The sequence below is a fragment of the Cimex lectularius genome, unplaced genomic scaffold, assembly GCF_000648675.2.
Source record: "Cimex lectularius strain Harlan isolate CLEC.00 unplaced genomic scaffold, Clec_2.1 scaffold272, whole genome shotgun sequence".
NCBI lineage: Eukaryota > Metazoa > Arthropoda > Insecta > Hemiptera > Cimicidae > Cimex > Cimex lectularius.
Genome location: NW_019392910.1, coordinates 91,291 through 109,354, shown reverse-complemented (window position 1 = coordinate 109,354; position 18,064 = coordinate 91,291). Strand labels below are relative to the sequence as shown.

General features: G+C 35.9%; 3 protein-coding genes across 5 annotated transcripts in view; 1 reads left to right on the top strand and 2 right to left on the bottom strand.

Moving 5' to 3' along the window:
* The first annotated feature begins 214 nt into the window (after positions 1-214).
* Positions 215-3,948, top strand: LOC106669149 (probable 28S ribosomal protein S26, mitochondrial). Its single transcript, XM_014398451.2, has 3 exons — positions 215-561; positions 3,368-3,629; positions 3,687-3,948. Exons 1-3 carry the CDS (start codon positions 326-328, stop codon positions 3,876-3,878), a joined length of 690 nt encoding a protein of 229 aa, XP_014253937.1. The 5' UTR covers positions 215-325; the 3' UTR covers positions 3,879-3,948.
* Positions 3,949-4,845: 897 nt separating this feature from the next.
* LOC106669144 (protein PTCD3 homolog, mitochondrial) lies at positions 4,846-11,701 on the bottom strand. The gene is made up of 12 exons (XM_014398444.2): positions 11,509-11,701; positions 10,189-10,288; positions 9,932-10,129; positions 8,531-8,660; positions 8,327-8,468; positions 8,028-8,265; positions 7,767-7,968; positions 6,118-6,337; positions 5,929-6,037; positions 5,386-5,621; positions 5,124-5,310; positions 4,846-5,059 (listed from the first exon to the last, which is right to left on the bottom strand). The coding sequence occupies exons 1-12, from the start codon at positions 11,544-11,546 to the stop codon at positions 4,913-4,915; spliced, it is 1,947 nt and encodes a 648-aa protein (XP_014253930.1). The 5' UTR covers positions 11,547-11,701; the 3' UTR covers positions 4,846-4,912.
* Positions 11,702-16,405: 4,704 nt separating this feature from the next.
* The window catches only part of LOC106669125, a 76,471-nt gene continuing 74,812 nt past the window's right edge, over positions 16,406-18,064 (bottom strand). For 2 of the 3 annotated variants that reach the window (XM_014398411.2, XM_014398410.2), the window contains exons 4-7: positions 17,337-17,435; positions 17,148-17,272; positions 16,878-17,054; positions 16,406-16,747 (exon numbers count right to left, since the gene is read on the bottom strand). In XM_014398411.2, the coding sequence (XP_014253897.1) occupies positions 16,649-16,747; positions 16,878-17,054; positions 17,148-17,272; positions 17,337-17,435 (500 nt within the window). In that variant the 3' untranslated portion in view covers positions 16,406-16,648. Of the gene's footprint in view, positions 16,748-16,836; positions 17,055-17,147; positions 17,273-17,336; positions 17,436-18,064 lie in introns of all 3 variants that reach the window. The other variant, XM_014398413.2, reaches the window with a different exon arrangement.

Below are 18,064 nucleotides of genomic sequence, written 5' to 3'. Positions count from 1 at the left end.
ATATACAGTTTCTATGATTTGAAATAATATAATGTGATAACTGTGCTTTGTATATTTATGTATTTCATACTTGATAGTATGGTCATATAGTTGGACCGTCTAATACTCTCCAAAACGTCATTTTCATTTAATTATAGGAGCTTTTTTCTTTATTAAAGTTAATGTTAAATAATGTCAAAGTGAAATACGTCCAATTTTTATTTTGCTACAATAACACATTTATTTCCCGATCCGGATATTTGGTCAACATGGTTGGAAACCTTACGAGAATCGAACTCGGGGTTTGAAATTTCAATGTTTGTGTGCTGATCCTGACCCTGTGATAATGCTCACGAATGTTTTCAGCCGTGTTCAGGGCGAAATAGCGAGATGCCGCGACGCCAACAGGCTCGTAACAGCCTTGGGCGAGACGTCCATCAGGTGGAGGACGAAGCCTAGGTGGCTCCCGGTCGCCAAGAGCAAAATGTTCAGGATACCCGAGAGGAAGCCGCAGCCCAAGGAGGAGAGGGAAGAGCTAAAAAAATTGCACAATATTTACAGGACGGAATTTAAGTCGATTAGGTGAGGGTGATGAATGAAGTTGATATAATTTAATAATAATATATAATAATAATTTCAGTCGGACGGTGTAGTCCGATTAACTAACGCGCCTGAGTCTTCGCAGAATCATACATCCTTTTCGGTTGGGTATGCAATGCCATGTCGTTTATTGTGAATCCTTCTTTTTAAAGTTATACCATTTTCTTCATAAAATGGTTATTGGTATATGGTTAGTTTTTTATTCTAACTATGAGGTTAAATACACCGCCAAGTATCTGCGTTTTTGAAAAAAAAAGAAGCCCATTTGTAAGTTTGTCCGGTTCAAATGCAGGGCTGCTGGATTCGAACTCGTGATCTTTACCTTACAGTGATGAGTGCCGTATCAACACCTAAACCGTTGTGGCTACCAATGGCTATGCTACGCTACTCATATAATTTAATAATATATAATAATAATTTCAGTCGGACGGTGTAGTCCGATTAGCTAACGCGCCTGAGTCTTTGCAGAATCATACATCCTTTTCGGTTGGGTATGCTATGCCATATCAAGTTTATTGTGAATCCTTCTTTTTAAAGTTATACCATTTTCTTCATAAAATGGTTATTGGTATATGGTTAGTTTTTTTTACGAGGGGATTTCAACTATGAGGTTATATGCACCGCCAAGTATCTGCGTTTTTGAAAAAAAAACCCCATTTGTAAGTTTGTCAGGTTCAAATGCAGGGCTGCTGGATTTGAACCCGTTACCTTACAGTGATAAGCGCCGTATCAATGCCTAAACCGTTGTGGCTACCAATGGCTATGCTACGGTTACTTCTTTGAAAATTGAGTTGCATTGGGTCATCTGGATGTCTGAAAATTCTGATATTTCTTACTTGATAAACCTGTGTTTTGGCCATTTCCAATAATTTTGCCTCTCTTGCTGTTTGTGAGATGCATATTGGCCGTTTGCTATCTTTACCGGTGAATAAAGCAGAAATGCATCTTGACAGACCAAAATGATCAGAAACGCCAAAACTACTGGTTCATCTGTTTTTTAAAAATCATGGTCACAACATTGACACTATGGCCAGCACAGTAACTGGAGGACACTTACTAAAAGAAACCAGCAAAATTGACTCTCAAAATGAAGGATTAAGCGGCAAATATCATCGTTTAAGGTGATTTGGTGGTTTCTCAGGATGGGAAAGTGTTGAGAGGGCTCGATTAGTAGGGTTAAAATGGATCAAAAGCTTGGTGTGGAACTTCTGAGATCAGATTATGTTGACAAAAAGGAATGTTGAGGTCATTGTAGATAATGAAGTTTGTAGTGTAGTAAAGAGCTTTTTCAGTATATCTAAGCATTTTTGATTAAAAGGATTGGATGCACTGGATGTTAGATGGCTTAGAGAAACCGTAGAGTTCCACTCCATGTGACAGGAGCTGGGGTCTTCGGGATGAACCAAGACCGAACTGACGGTAAACCTAGGTAAATATGCCACAGTTTTCCAGTCTGAAATCATAGAGATTGAACAATGTGCCGGAAAAATAAAAAAGCTAGGAATACATTCCCGGAATGTAGCCATTTTCTCTGACAGCCAGGCAGCACTAAAGGCCCTAGCTTCATATGGGGTGGAGGCAAAGAGTGTTTGGAACGGAAAGGAGGCCCTGGCAGATGGCAACGACTTTAATGACTGGCAAGGGTCTCTAGGACTTGGGGCATAGAGGCAACAAAAAGGTTGACATGTTGGCCAAATAGGAGGCCAACATGGACTCTCTTGGCCCAGAACCCTACTGCAACTTAGCAGCCTGCCACAAATGAGGATACATCTTAAAATGGATCTGCCATCATCCAAAACCTGGGGGAACAATGCCACATATATGAGGCATTTAAAGAGATTCATAGAAGGACCATTCGCATGACTTACAAAATAATTGATTGAACGCAACCGCAACCGGATTAGGATTCTGGACTCCTGACCGGGCACTGCTACTTAAGAAAGCACTTGCACCAGTTAGGAGTACAGACAGAAGAAACAACTGTGCGGATACTTCCAGGAAGAGGAGGAGACCGCAGAATACATTCTATGTTTCTATGAAGGTCTATGTAGGTGCAGGTACTTGCAACTAGGACAAGAAAACAACAAGCAAGATCCTACACTAAGGTGCCACTGGCAAAGCTGTGGAGGCTGGTTAATAACCTAAAGCTGGCCAGTGAGTTATAAATAACAGGGGAGCACAGTAGATCTACTCAGGTCGAGGTGCAGTAGGCCTTGTGGCCATCTCTTTTATCCCTAACCCTATAAACTTCACATCCAAACTGTTTGCAGTAATGTCTTGTATGGAGTGGAGTTTGGACGGTCAAAACATATTTTGGTCCTAAAAGTCTTTGTTGTCCAGTTGTAAAGTTGTCCAAGTGTTCTTTTAAGCTGTTACCCCTTATGTCTTGTATGGGTATTCCATATCTCTTTGCTATCTAGGTTTTAAATATCTGACTTAAGTGGAATTTGGTGCCTCTTTAATGTTGATATACAGTGGAGGGCAAGGCTGTGTTTTGAAACGTATACTGGGTACATTTTTTCTCATTCAGACTTGTCCTCTATTTTTGCACCAGTCCTTTGTTGCTTGTATAGGATTAACAGACAAACAAACACAGAACTACAGCATTGCATCTACACGGGTGGTAATGATGGTGTTGGGAGAGAAAATCAGCAGTAAATATAAAGGATGGGACCAAAAATGATCCCTTGTTCCATGCTGGCTTTTATTGTACCCACAAATAATAAGATTTCAGGATAAATTAGTGAAAAAATCTTTTTACAACAAACAATTATTTTATTTCCTGCAGACTATTTTTCCATAATAAGATACAAGAGATGACAACGGGTGAAAGTGTCATCATGGAACAGAAGAAGCGCGAGGAGGACGAACACCTCAAGTGCATCAGGATCAATGACGAATGGAACCAAAGTGTCGCTAAACTCAGAGAAAAACTCCTTGCCGAGGATAAGGAGAAGGAATTGGAAGAAACACTTAAGCAGATTGAGGAGAATAGGTTACAACTTGAAAAACAGAAAGAAGAAGCAGAAAGACTAGTCCGAGAGGAAAAGGTAACCTGTACACTATTTTTTTAAAGTGAATGATTTTTATTGTTTTTGTTTTTACAGGAGAGATCGAAATATTATATAACCAATGAGAACATAGATGAAGTGATTGAACACGCCATGGCAAACCCTGTCGATTATAATTTTTGCATCGATTTGGATTGCAATGTTTACCATGGTAGATTGGCGAGGAAAGAACTACCTCCTAAAAATGAAATAGTCGAACCGAAGAACGAAGAGGTCGCAACTGGATAGATGCATTGTATATTTTGCGACCCCTAGTAACTGTAAAGAATTTTATAAATACATTTGTTGTCATTTTTTTCTTTCAAATATCATTTAACCCTAATCACTTATTCAGTTTTCAACTCAAAAACTGTTTTTACTGCAGTGCTGCTGAAGTACTACCACATATTCTTGCACATGGTCAGAACAGCTAAAAAAAGTTTACTCCACTGTTGCTGCAGTGCCTCTACATACTCTTGCACATGGCCAGAACAGCTAAAAAAAGTTTTTACTCCAGTGTTGCGGCAGTGCCACCACATTCTTGTACATGGTCAGAACAGCTAAAAAAGTTTTTACTCCACTGTTGCTGCAGTGCCACCACATTCTTGCACATGGTGAGAACAACTAAAAAGTTGGCTATCTCAAATCTTCCGTTTGATAAACCACGATAGACCTTGGTTTTCTTTGTTTTTAAATTTTTTTAAATTTAGAGTTCAACTCAAGTAATTGGCAAAAATTTTAAACACTTTAATTTAATTTTCTTTTAGTTTTTTGTTGACAATCCTGGACAAGCTCCTACAGCTTCACGTTCTCCCTTAACCACATTAAAATTTTTGCTGTTGTATAATTCTTGCATAAGAAACACTAAAAATTATTTTTACTCCAGTGTTGCCACATTAGTGCCCCACATCATAATTAACATTAATTTTACTTCTAAGTAGTGTACTCTATGTGAGATGTTCATAAAAATTTTAATCGGTTCAAGAAATATTTGTAGTTTACTTTAAATGTTTCCCCGGCAAGTTCATCCTACTTACAGACATTTTTACGAACAACCTATGTATATAGAATTTGAATCCATGACCCGTTGGCTATTTTTTGATTATTTATTTTCTTAAATAGTAAGAAGAAATTGAAGAAGAATGACTTGGTATAAGAAAGCATTTTACATTCAACATAAGTTAAGAATTAGGCCAAATAAAAAAAAAAAAATAAAAAGATTTTTAAATACTTATAATGTACAAAATTTAAACTATAAAAAATACTACATCCGTATTTTTAAATTAACTCTCTGAATCGAGACATTCATTGCCTACAATTGCAGACAATCTTGCTTTTTGATTTTCATTTAAATCCAATTCTTTGTTAAGTTTAACGGCAAATGCCGTAGCCTCGATAAAGCCCATGGTGTTGCAGTATTTGATGCATTTCTGGAATAGAAATTGGTTTTAAAAAACTTTGAAAAAAATTGTTTATGGATTTAAGTGTACTCACGATGGCAGTATCAGGGGACTTGTTTGCAATGCAGCTGTCCAAGTACATCGCAATTGATTTGATATCCGGCTCTCCAATTATCTTGTTTTCATCCCTCAACAACTTATCCATGATGAGATGTGCCTTGCTAAGTTCGCCCGCTCTTACGAAAAGTGTTAACAATTGACCAAGCATACCTCCAGTCCTTCTGAAATAACGATGCAAGTATATAAAAAAAAAAAAAAAAAAAAAAAAAAAAAAAAAAAGACAGGGATAAGCATACTCTATATTGTTCGTGCGGATTTTTTTTGCCTCAAACTGGGCCTCGATTTTCTGCCAGACCGACCAACCAATTTGAGCCATATCCTCGTAAAGGGTGTCGATGGAACAATCGACCGCTATGGCAAGAACTTTTTCTACCAGCTCGATTCTATCGGAATGCTCGAACAAAACCATGTCTGACCACAGGCGACGAAGATGCTCCCAGGCCATTTGAGTTTCAACGGCCATTAAAATATCCTGGAAACAGAAGCAAGTTGGATTAACTTCTGAACATAATTAATCATTAATAATTATAATTTTTTATGGGGGTTTGCAACATCTGGGGTGCCAGAGTTTTTTTAAAATTATTTGTAAAATGTTGAACTGCTTTCAATGAGTTGCCGTAACACCTTAACCACTGCGTCCACTGACGACAACCCCAAATATGTAATTTATTTGAACATACAAAATAATCTGGTTTAAAAATAAACAATATTGCTCAATATGAAATTTTACTTATATGTTAATATCCTAATTATAATAATTATTTTTATCAAATACTCACGGACATAACTTTGGGCTCAGGAATGTAAACATTTGGTACGAGCCTGTCATAAAGTTCCAAGAAATCCTCAAAAGACTCACTTCCGCATATTATTGTAAAGAAATAACGGCTGAAGTCAATTTCAAAAAGTTAGTAAATCAATGAACAATTAAAAAAAGAAAAAACAATATCGTTACAAATTCAGCTCACTAATAAACTGATTCTCTGAAAGATGCTCCGAGTAGGTTGTAGTTATCTTCGTAATGAAGGAGACTGTCGATTTTATAAGCGAGCTCTTTGTCTCTGAGCACGAAGGAGGCGATTTCCATTGCTTTGAGAAAGAAATTCGTATCATCCTCATCCCTCATTCCCAGCCTTTTCCCTTCGAGGTTATCCAAAATATCGACCATCAAGCCTTCCAATTCATTTTCTAAAATAATATTTAAAAAATTAGTGCCAATATATAGTTAGAACTAGCACAAAAAGGCAAAATTTTCAAGAGGTTTATAGTTTCCTCAAAGGAAAATTTAAAATATTATTTTACCTAATTTACATATCTGACTTCTGTATAACAAGCATTTTATTTTATTTACTATGGTTAATACCAGAAACTGGAAATGTACTGAGCCTGGCAGCTCTGTAGAGCTCATTTTCAGCTTCCTGGCTACATTTTGGGGGTGCCCAATACATATAGATGAGTTGAATCTAATGAATGGTGTTTTTCTTTTATTCACTTAGCTTGATTAGACTAGCGAAGATAATTTCGTGTAGATGATGTCATAGTGTGATCTGATAATACCCCATTTATGCTCAATTTACTTTTGAGGTTGATTGTGGGAATAAAGATAATTAGGATACTGATGATGTATGAGTAGAATCTGATGAGGCAGCATCTCTTTTTAATAAATTTTAAACTAAATTAAGGGAATAAATGTAAATTTTGTTGACTCAATATCTGGTTTTTTGTTCAATATTAGCTTCGATTGTCAAAGAAAAATAGCTAGGATACTGATGAGGTATGAGAGGTCTGACAGTCTGATGATGCCATATTTATGTTCTATTTGTATTTGAGGTTGATTGTGTGGGCAGAGATAGCTAGGTTACTGATGATGTATGAATAGGATCTGATGAGGCAGCATCTCTGTTTGAATAAATTTTAAACTAAATTAAGGGAGTAAATATAAATTTTGCTGAGGCAATCTCTGATTTTTTGTGCAATTTTAACTTTGAAAGTTTGATCGTCAAAGAAAAATAGATAGGATTTTGATGATGTATGAGTGTGATCTGATGATGCCCCATTTATGTAAAATTTGCTTTTGAGGTTGATTGAGTGAGCAGAGATGGCTAGGTTACTGATAATGTATGAAGAGGAACTGATGAGGCAGCATCTCTGTTTGAATAAATTTTAAACTAAATTAAGGGAGTAAATATAAATTTTGCTGAGGCAATCTCTGATTTTTTGTGCAATTTTAACTTTGAAAGTTTGATCGTCAAAGAAAAATAGATAGGATTTTGATGATGTATGAGTGTGATCTGATGATGCCCCATTTATGCTAAATTTGTGTTTGAGGTTGATTGTGGGGAATAGATAGCTAAGATACTGATGATTGGATTCTATTGGGGAAGCGTCACTGTTTTGTTATATTTTTGAGATTTTTTTAAGGGAATAGGTTTCTGATAAACACTGACATGGATTGTCATTAGTTTGATTGGCTTTGAAAATTAACTAAACTATCAAAACTATTAATGTAAGCTTTGGTCTTACATTTTGGTATTTTACTATAGTGGATGTGACGGATTGTTTAAGAAGTTTGTATATTAACATAAATATATATAATGTATATTAATGATGGACTTACTGTTTTTGTAAAAGGCTTGCATTAAATAAAAGTAGCTGGCCGCTGAAGGCTCAATCTGGAGGCGTTTAAATTCTGAAAAAGTCATAAAAATCATTTCTCTGGCCTGCTTGTTTGAGCTTATGGCACTGAGCGTCTTTAGAAGCTTGTTTAGAGTGCCCAAATTGGCACGAAGCCCCCTTGAATTCATATCCTTGGCTAAGCCCTGAGAAAGTTTAAAATAAGGTAACTCTCAGATATTTTGAAAATTGACGAAATATATACCTCCAAAACTTCCAAGACCATCCTGTGACCCTCTTTTAGTACAAACGCCTTTGATATAAGACAGTTGAAAGTTTCTGTATTCAAAGCGACACCGGCTGCTTTAGATTTTTCATATAAATCCCAACCTCCGTCGACCTGGCCATAGTTGAGCATTCCGCATATTAGCGTACAGTATGCATCCGATTTCAACTCGCTTTCAGATAATTCACGGAAAAGTTGTTGTATCGGCTCATTGCCTCTGAAAAAATATATAAATTTTTTATTTATCTTGTTTACGCTCACACACTGGGTGTATATACCTCCAACAGTTTTTAACGAATTCCCTTTTTTTAGTACCCTGCCTGTACCATCGCTCTTCTATCCAATCTTCACTGAGGGGATCTTCACCATTATAAAAACAGAGCAACTCCAAGAGGCTGAGCTTTGTAGGAAGGCTTATTTCTGCAAAGAAAACAATGTAAATTTAAAAAGAAACAAACAATATAAATGTTTTAATTTTATACCTTGTTCTTTCTTAACCAATAGTTCATAAATTATTACAGCATCACTGACATTAGCCGCATTTATTACATTCTTCAGTATGTCCTCGTTTACATTGCTTTCTTCATTGTAAACAGGTTTTGGTGAAAATTTCTAAAATAAATTAACCATTTAAAAGGAATTTTTTATAATAATAGTGTTCAGTGATCATAGCATTCACAAATATTAAAAAAAAAAAAATAAATAAAAATAAATAACCAAGCCAAAACCATGATTCAATCACCAGAATTAATTGATGCATAAACAATAAAACATCCTTGCCTCACCATGCTTACATCACACCATTGGGATATGGTCTTTTCCAATCAATACCATTTGATTAGTTATTTAAATTGTACAAAAAAATTTAAGGAAATTTTTTTAGCTTTATTCAGTTAGAATAAAATGATCTAGTTACAATATCTTTGCCTCATCCTGCATATATCCCTGACGTGGCAGCATCCAACTATTTTTTTTTTAATAATTAAGAGGACTTGTCAATTCTTTTATAACCAACAGGTAGATAGTGAAGAAAAGTTTAAAAAACTTGCCTTATTCAACTAGAATAAGGCCATGCTGCTGAAATATGCTAGCATCATCCTATTTATATGCCTGACGTTGGACTGTCTGACTATGGTCTTTTCTAATAAACAGAACTTGACTGTTCAACAGGTAGTTAGTGAAGACAATTTTTAAAGCAAAAACCCCTACTTCATACAACTAAAATAAAGTCATGCTGCTGAAATATACTAGCCTCACCATGTTTGGGTGACAGCTCAGCACCAGGTTAAGTTCTTTTCTAATTAACAAAACTTGACTATTTTTGTATATTCCTGAATAAGTTCCTGCAGCTGTAATATGTTAGCCTCACTCTGTTTATATCTCTGACTTCATATAATTGGGTTATGGTGTTTTCTAATTAACAGAACTTGACTAATTGATCATATTCAACAGGGAGGAGAGGAGATAAGTTTTTAAATATGAAAACCACGCTTTATACAAAGAGAATAAGATGATGATGAAACAATAGCAATCTTTTCTCATCCAACCTAATCCTCATTAAGCATCACCTTCCTTTAGTTTTTCATATCAATGGCCCATTGTTTGTTACCAGCATCTCAATAAAATAATGAGATTTAAAAGAAAAATGCTTAGCAAGAAATGAAAATTAATAAAGGAATTATTTAACATGACAACAGTGAATCTAGCCTCACCCTGTTTATATCCTTGATTTCAAATTATATAATTTTGGTTCTATGTGTTTTAAAAACAACAGGATTTTTTAAAAACAATTTTAAATCTACATAAACTAATCAAATCTCATTTTTGGCTTTCATTCCGATTTCTTAAAAAAAAAAAATTTGTTTTGAGTAAGAAAGTACAACCTCAATCATAGGATCTGCTTCTTTATGTTGAAAAAGATCAGCGTGCTGCTCTCGGATCCACTGAGCGGCTTTCCTGCCTGCTTCCTGTGACATGCTGTACGACCTCTTGGTCGAGTGTGAGTACGGTATGAGGTACGGGTCATCATGATATTTGTAATGTGGAGCCGTTGGGTCCTTACCAACTGTGCTTGAAATGGCCTAAAGGGATAAAATCAAACGTTAAAATCAAATAAAAGGTTTCAGAGTGAAATTAATACTTTAAGAATGTCTGTTGGTGATCTTTGTATTCTCTTCGGTGGTACAAAGACAGCATCCGATGAGTATTTGTTGCCAATCACAAGCCTATTCGCCTTAGGCCTAAAATAAACATAACATGTTAATTTAAAAAAAATTAAGCTTCACAAAAGCTTTTTTTCATGATTCAATTTCTTTGACTTGATAAAAAAAATTACAATTCAAATTTTGAACAACCCCGAGCATTTTGATCTGTCAATTATCATCGTATGTTATCACTAGATGTTTTGTCATCTTTTTCATTTGTGAATATCTGTTATCTGCTTGTAGGTTTTTGTGGAAATGATATGGCAAAATTTTTAAACATATCTGATTGAAATTTGCATCGAGAACCATCAGGATGATTAGAGATGATTGAAAAGTTGACAAATACTGATTTACATGTCAGCAGACTCCTTAAGAACTGACTTAAAGGACCTTCAACCAACCTTTGGAAATTTTTAATGCAATTTTTATTACTAACACAGTATAAAATTGCACGACAAATGATATTTTCTATGAATCTAGGTCTGAAACTGTTCCTTAATCACCCTCGAGCTTCCATAGTCTGCCTATTGTTGCTTGATTGTCAGTTTTTTTGTTTTTTTTTTTCATGGCAGACGGTGAATGTGAAAAGAAGTCTGATGGACAAAAGCAGTAAAACAGGCAGATCAGGATGACCAAGGACACTCATGCTATTGTTAGCTGTAATTTGATCCTGGTCTGCCCATCCTTGCTGGGTTGGTCTGTCATTTTGTTCATCATTTCGCCGTCTTCAGTGATTGGTCTTCGTATGACGGACCTAGACGATCGATAAGTTCATCACCCCGCAGATCAAAGGAGGCAATCTCACGATTTAATCAGAAGGGGGGAAACCAAAGCAGAAGGGTGTTACAAATTAAACTCTGAACCCATTTATGTATCCATACACTTTAAAATACAAAGTTTGTAAAAAAAAAAGATACTAAATGATTTAATGCTGCGGGTCGGTGAACTCATGCTACACCAGTATAGGTCACTAAATGGGTCCGACTTCACTCGCGGGTCAGTTGAACTGCTCAAAAGAGTTCGGTTTTGCGCCATCTTCAGTGAGAAAGTATTCAAAGATTATGCTGGTATTACTTCACTTAAAGATAAACAACAATAAATTATGAAATAAATAATACAATTATGTAATAATAAAATTCATAAAATGCATGATTTATTTTTCAATCCATGACTCGATAAAGATATATATTTTTTTTAAAAAGATAAACATCAAAAACTAAAATAATCATATCAAATATATTTCAAACGTGGATTACCTTAAAATCGAGCTTAACGCTCGCAGATTTACGCTCATATTCGCTTAGAAAGAATTTCTTCTAGAAAGAAGTTCAAAGAGCGATAAAATGAAATAATAAATATTTTATTAGCCCTATAATTATTTCTGGAAACTGTAAAAATAAACAAATACAAACTCTAATCTTACTACTTTTGATAAAATAACCTTCGTGTCGGCATTTACGCACGTGCTCGACTTCCATGCGGTCTCAATTGTCAAGGTCAAATTGGCTGGGAATAGGACGGACAAGTTCGACCATACTGTATGGTTTTTTGCTTAAATGTTGGGAAAATAAAACGTTTCCTATCCGCATATGACATAAAATCCATTTAGGCCTTACGTCGAGTCGATCTTCGTATAATTCAATGGCAAAACGTATTTTATTGGAAATAAGAACTCGATATTGAGTGTTAAAATAAAAAATAACATTTAGCGCTGGAAAAAACATGTTAAGTAGTATAAATAAATTGATAAGTTGGTTTAACAACAATTCTTTCTGACATAGTGGTCACATTTAAAAAAAACAAACAAAGGTCGTTTTTTGAAAGTTTTTTAAAATATAAATGCAAAATTAAATAATAAATTTGGGAAGTTTAGATTAGATTAGAGAAGGAGATGGTCTCTCACACGACACATTCATGCTAATAAATACACTCAGCCTCACTGTACCTAAAATAGAACACAAAACGAAATATCAATCAGTTTTATATACTATAAAACAGCTTAGTTTTATATTTTTATTGTAAAAATCGGAACAATAACGAAATATTCCCATGCATGTTCACGCAACATTCTCATTCTTATATCGGGTGGTATTCTTACACGCACTCTATATGGAGCCAAGACAGCCTTAAATTAATTAGGGCATACCGAGGAACCTTTTTTCATATAAGGTAAGCTCTGCATATGCATGTACATACACACACGTGTTCAGAGTTAAACCTATCACTTCTCGCCATCATTTACCATAACCAGCAAGCCTTGAGAATCACCAACCGTTGGTGTTTGCATTTTGGGGTCATACCTCCGTTTTATCCATCCAGCCACTGAAGTTGAGCTTCAGGTGCTGTCAAAGCTAGGTCATCTCAACCTTTAATGGATCGGTTTCTTAATCCAAACCTCAAAATCTTAAATTAAGATTTAGAGGAGTCTTCCTCTTTACGATCTGCATACTGCGATCAATGTTGGTCTATTGTGCATCACCTTGTGCTTTTTCAAGGACTCCTGTGAGTCCTTCAGAAATGGGCTTTTCCCTTCTCAGGAGTAAAAGCTCCGTCTACATAAGCCTTTGTACCAACAGATGAAATGTACCGCTGTCTCTCCTTCTTCCTGGCAATCTGCACAGGCTTGGTTCCGCCACTCCAAATCCATATCCTCCAAAGCCCGCAGTGTTCAGTTAGCAGTCCAACTATTATTCTAGTCCTAACACATCCTACATTAAGTAGTTCTGTTGTTTGTTTCTGCCTGCTTTGATGAACTTTTTTCGTCTCTGTCCTGGGCTAAATTCCCATTGAACGGAGGACTTTTGTCCATGGATGGTTCCACGTTTTTGGAAGTTTGGTATGCCAGGAAAGGGTTCAATGCCAATAGGTCCCCTTATCAAACTTTCCTTGGCCAATTTATCGCCATCTTCATTGCTCCTCTACCTTGTGGGCCATGGTACTTTTTCTTTGACTCTGGACTTTACCGAAGCGGTAATTGTACTCAGTGGCGCTTGGCTGTCCGAGTCGATGGCTATTCTTCTGTTAACGGTACCTAGCCTTTTAACTTCCTTGGCACAATGTTCAATAACCACAGTCTCTGCTTGAAAGACTGTGCCATACCAATACATTCTTTATATGTGTCCCGTGTTTGGTTGAACTTGCTTTTATTGAACAGCTTTCTTACCTGTCTTCTCATTAATTCAGTTAAAAACGTCTCAATTAGGTAATCACAATCAAAGTACAAACAACAGTAATTTTATTGTTAAGTTAACAAACGAGGCAATCCCAGAAGAGATAAAAATTGTTAAATTTATTTAGCTTAACTTATTTAATTCCATTAATAAAGGAACTGAGTTTTCTTGCTTTCAAATTCGCCTTATCGCCGATATTTTTATATACAATTATAATTTTAAGGCTGTTATCAATCAGATCAAGATAATCACGGTGAAATTATGTTATCACACGTTATTAATCCATCTTACTTGTATCGTTATTGGTATGAAATGACAATTTTTCGCTAATATGTTTTAATTTGATTATAATGAATCATTTTGTCGTCTGTTTTTCCATTATTTGCTCAGTATTTGACATTATTTATTTTTTAAAATTTTGAAATTCTCTAGATGCAGTGTTTCGTTCAAAAGCTTTTTTATTGAGTCCTTTTACATATTTTTGTCATGAGTAAATTTAATGTGTTTCGAGTTGATTGCTGTTTTAGAGCATCCTTGTTAACGCTTACACGTCTGTTCTACTGTATCCTCCTCTGCATAAACATAATCGTTTCTCCTGCATCCCTGCGTCCGTTAAAACTCATGTATAAATTGTGAGATTTGCCCGGGTTGTCTGCGAGGTGCTGAACCTGTAATTTGATCCTTACTAATCATCTTCCTCCTCGCTATTTAGGACTGACAGACCCGATTCAGAATTTTGCCATCTTCAGTGTTGTGCCTGGGTATCACCGTTCATACAGCTTAGAAAAAATCCCCTTCTTCGCTCTATTTATTATGTGAAGCGAGTTGGGACAGGACTCAAAGTTATAGATTTGTTTTTTTCCATCCTTGGCCATGCTCATTGAGGAAATTAACATTTTGGGTTAGGTTAGTTAGGTTTTGGTACTCTTGTATTGAACATCTCTTCGACACCCTATTGACGCTGATCCTACGAAAAACATTTTTTGTACTGTCAAACGATGTTTGTCACAGATAAGTGGTCACATACACAAGTTAAATAAAGTTGAAATATCATGCAAAGAACTTTCACAAGACGGGCATCGAAAAAGGTGCAACATTTTGACTGAACGCAGCTAGTAAAATCTTTCCCAAATGGATGGGGTTGAGCTTCTACCGCACTTGACCTTCCTCCATCAAATTAACCCGAGGTGCTAATCAGATGCGTACTTACTTAAAGAAAAGACCTTTCTTTCACTGGAAGACCTAAAAATTATAGATAATGTTTTTTCAATCAATATCCAAAAGTGGTACTACCAAGGAAGCAAGCATATGACCTCCAGGTGGCATTAACCATCGAGTACTTACGATAATAAAATACTGTAATTTTAACTTTGAATAGTGGCCAGTTGCATTTGACTCACCAGATAGCATTATTGTATGTAAAGTACATACTATTGCGTTGGGGACCACAGTGACCGAAAGAAGTACAGAAGAGAGTGTGATGCCTATGGTTTACTAAATTTCGACCAAGCCTTCACTACTTCGATAATGCTTTCGCCTTTCTAACAGTAATAAATGCAACTTCCAACTGTTTAATCAAGCAGGGGCCCATCAGGTTTAACTCATACTCGTCTCGGCAAGATCTCACATCACTAATGGATACAAGCAAGCCCTCTCGGTCGACAGCAAACTTGGCTCACAGTTGCCCGAGGTCCTACAAACCATCTACCAACAATGGCTTCTTTAACCACAAACGGCTTGTCCGAGAATCTGTCGCTCAACACTTCCACACCGGACTTTCTGGCCCCTACACGACCCTGATCAGTAAAAGAAGAAAGGTATCGATGTTGTCTGACTGTCCATAACGCCAACTTGTAATCTGCAGATAGGTTCTACTTTCAACAGCCATTAAATTTTCGACCTAACTTATTACGACCTAAGTACAACGTCTGTAACATCTACCAAATTCAAGATGACAATTTCAATTCCGTGTATAATTAGTACGATCCAATTTCTGAAAGATTTATCCAAGTCCTAACAGACATAATCATAGTTTTCAAACGTGTATGATTTGGAAATGTAAATTTATTCCTAATTAAGAACTCTGATTTAAAATTAGCAAACACAGCGCTACAACTAGACAGGGTAAAACTCAGGAGGCCTGTCTCTGGCGTGTGAGAAAATACCTACATTTAATTTTTTTTTTCTTAAATTTGTATGTTATGTAATGATGAGGAAGAAACTGCTACTCCTTTTATCTTCAAATGGTGAAGCAGCCGCTCAATGTATCTAGAGTAAGTACCAAGATAACCTGGTAAAAAGAATTACAGCAACAACAGTCCTTATTCTTGAAAGGAGAGTCACGTCAGTTGAACTAAACTAAAGCAGCAATGTGTGGTGATTAGTGACCGTTAATCGATATTTATTTAGAAATTGGTATGGTGTGATGTAGGTTTCAGACAAACATTTTCTTTATCGTGCCAACGTTTCGATCTTTATTGCGATCATCTTCAGGGCTCAAAGTGTTTTTCTTCTGTGTAATTGTGCCATTCTTGCGTGGGCACTCTCGACACGACATGCAAGAATGGCACAATTACACAGAAGAAAAACACTTTGAACCCTGAAGATGATCTCAATAAAGATCGAAACGTTAGCACGATAAAGAAAATGTTTTTGTGAAACCTATATCACACCACACCGCATCTCACGATTTCTAAATAAATAAAGCAGCAATGCTTGGGAATACCAAAACCTCGCTTCCTAGTATGCTCATCATCTTATCAAGAACTTCGATGAAAGAAGCTCAGAAGAGATGTTTTCTTCCAGGTCACCTGCTCTTGTGGTCCGCATGTCTTCAGTTTCCACATCCCACAACTATTATATTTCGGTTTAGCGTCATTGTAAGTACATTGCAAAGTTTTAACTACGCCTAGTTCGATGTCTTGGCAGAGATCACCAGGTTCCAGAAATTGTCATCAAGGTTGAGTTTGAATGAATAAAACACTTTTCAACGTTCACAGTTTTGTACTGAGATCATATCAATAGTTAGCTTACATAATATTAAAAAACACACTTGATCACAACAAAATTATTACTTAAATTAAATACAAATAAAAATAATAATAAAAAATTGGCGAAAGAAATCTTCACAAGACACATCGACATTTTCTTAAAATAAGTGAGTAAATTATTTTTTCCGTTTGATTATTTTTCTTCTTTTTGTTAGAGTGCAGATCTAAAGATCACATCAGTTCGAAACATCGTTCATTGGAGTTATCCCATAGACGGAGATGTAGCCTGACATCCTCTCGACTCGCATACGCTGCGCAAAGTCTAAAAGTCTCATCTGAAAAAATGTACGTTTTACAAAAATGAAATAAACGTGTGATTTTTATGAGGACAGAACACCATGGAGGCAAACTTTCTGCCTATTACACTCTGAGACTTGAAGATTTTTCTTTTTAGATTTTTCTTACTTGTCTCTCTCTCGTCGAGATGTTGCGGCATTCGACGAGCACGACGTACATGAACATATTCAGGCTGTCGGGGGCTTCGCGGGTGTAAAAGGTGATCCTGGTGAGGCCTAGCTCATCAGGCAGGTACATGTAAATGTATCGAGCACCCGTCCAGTCTTTCCACGAATCGACCATTACCTGAAATGTGCATTGGTGGTTAACATGTTTATGAGAAATTCTATACTTTGTGAATATTTTCTAATATTACTAAACTATTTTTGAATAACGTACCTGACTGAAATTTTTGTCTATACTTTTGAAACCGAGTAGGATGTAGCCGACATGCTGTGGCAAGACTGTTTCCGTCCGGTGGTGCTCACCTTCTGGGCAGATGCTTCTCACTTCTCGATAAACACCTGAAGCACAGAACGAGGGAAAAGCGAATAAGTTTAATTTTAAATCCGGCTATCAAAAACATACCTTGATGTAATAAAAACCCGTTTTCCAGCAGGTACTCATCGGAAAGCCTCTTCTTCAGCGAATTCTTGTCATTCGTGAAGTGGACGACAGGAAACATCACTAAAAGAAACAAATATTTTTAAAAATAGTTTTATAATGTTTGAGGAGCATAGAAAATCAAAATGTTTTGTGGCTCATTGGCAAATTCTCAGCAGCCCCAATGGGTCACTCCCCAATCCGGGTCTCCATACAACGGATGACTTGTCATATACGAAATTTCTTTTCTACACTAACAATTTAAATGAAATGTTATAGAATAACAATTGAAAATTCAATGGTACAAAAATAGTTTGGGTAGACAAATCGACAAATGTCCTCGTTGAACGTTTCAAACATAATAATAGTCTAATCCCATAATCTCTTTACAGCAATGAATTAACAATAAATAAATAAAAAAATAAAAACTTCCATAAAATATAATTCATGGGGAAAAACAACAATTGTAAATATTAAGGTGACATTTGAAACTGGTATGGAACAAAATAGAAAAGAATACAGGGATTATTGTTGTACTCTAAAAAATAAGTCCAGAACATGGACTAAATTCAAAGATTAGTTTTAGTTGATGAACCCACGATAAAATGTTTCGAAAGGTCCTTTTTTGTCAATTTTATTTACCTCCTCTTTTCAAATTCGGTAAATTCAATTTTCAGAAGAAAATCAGTCTTTCCATTTAATAACAAAAAATC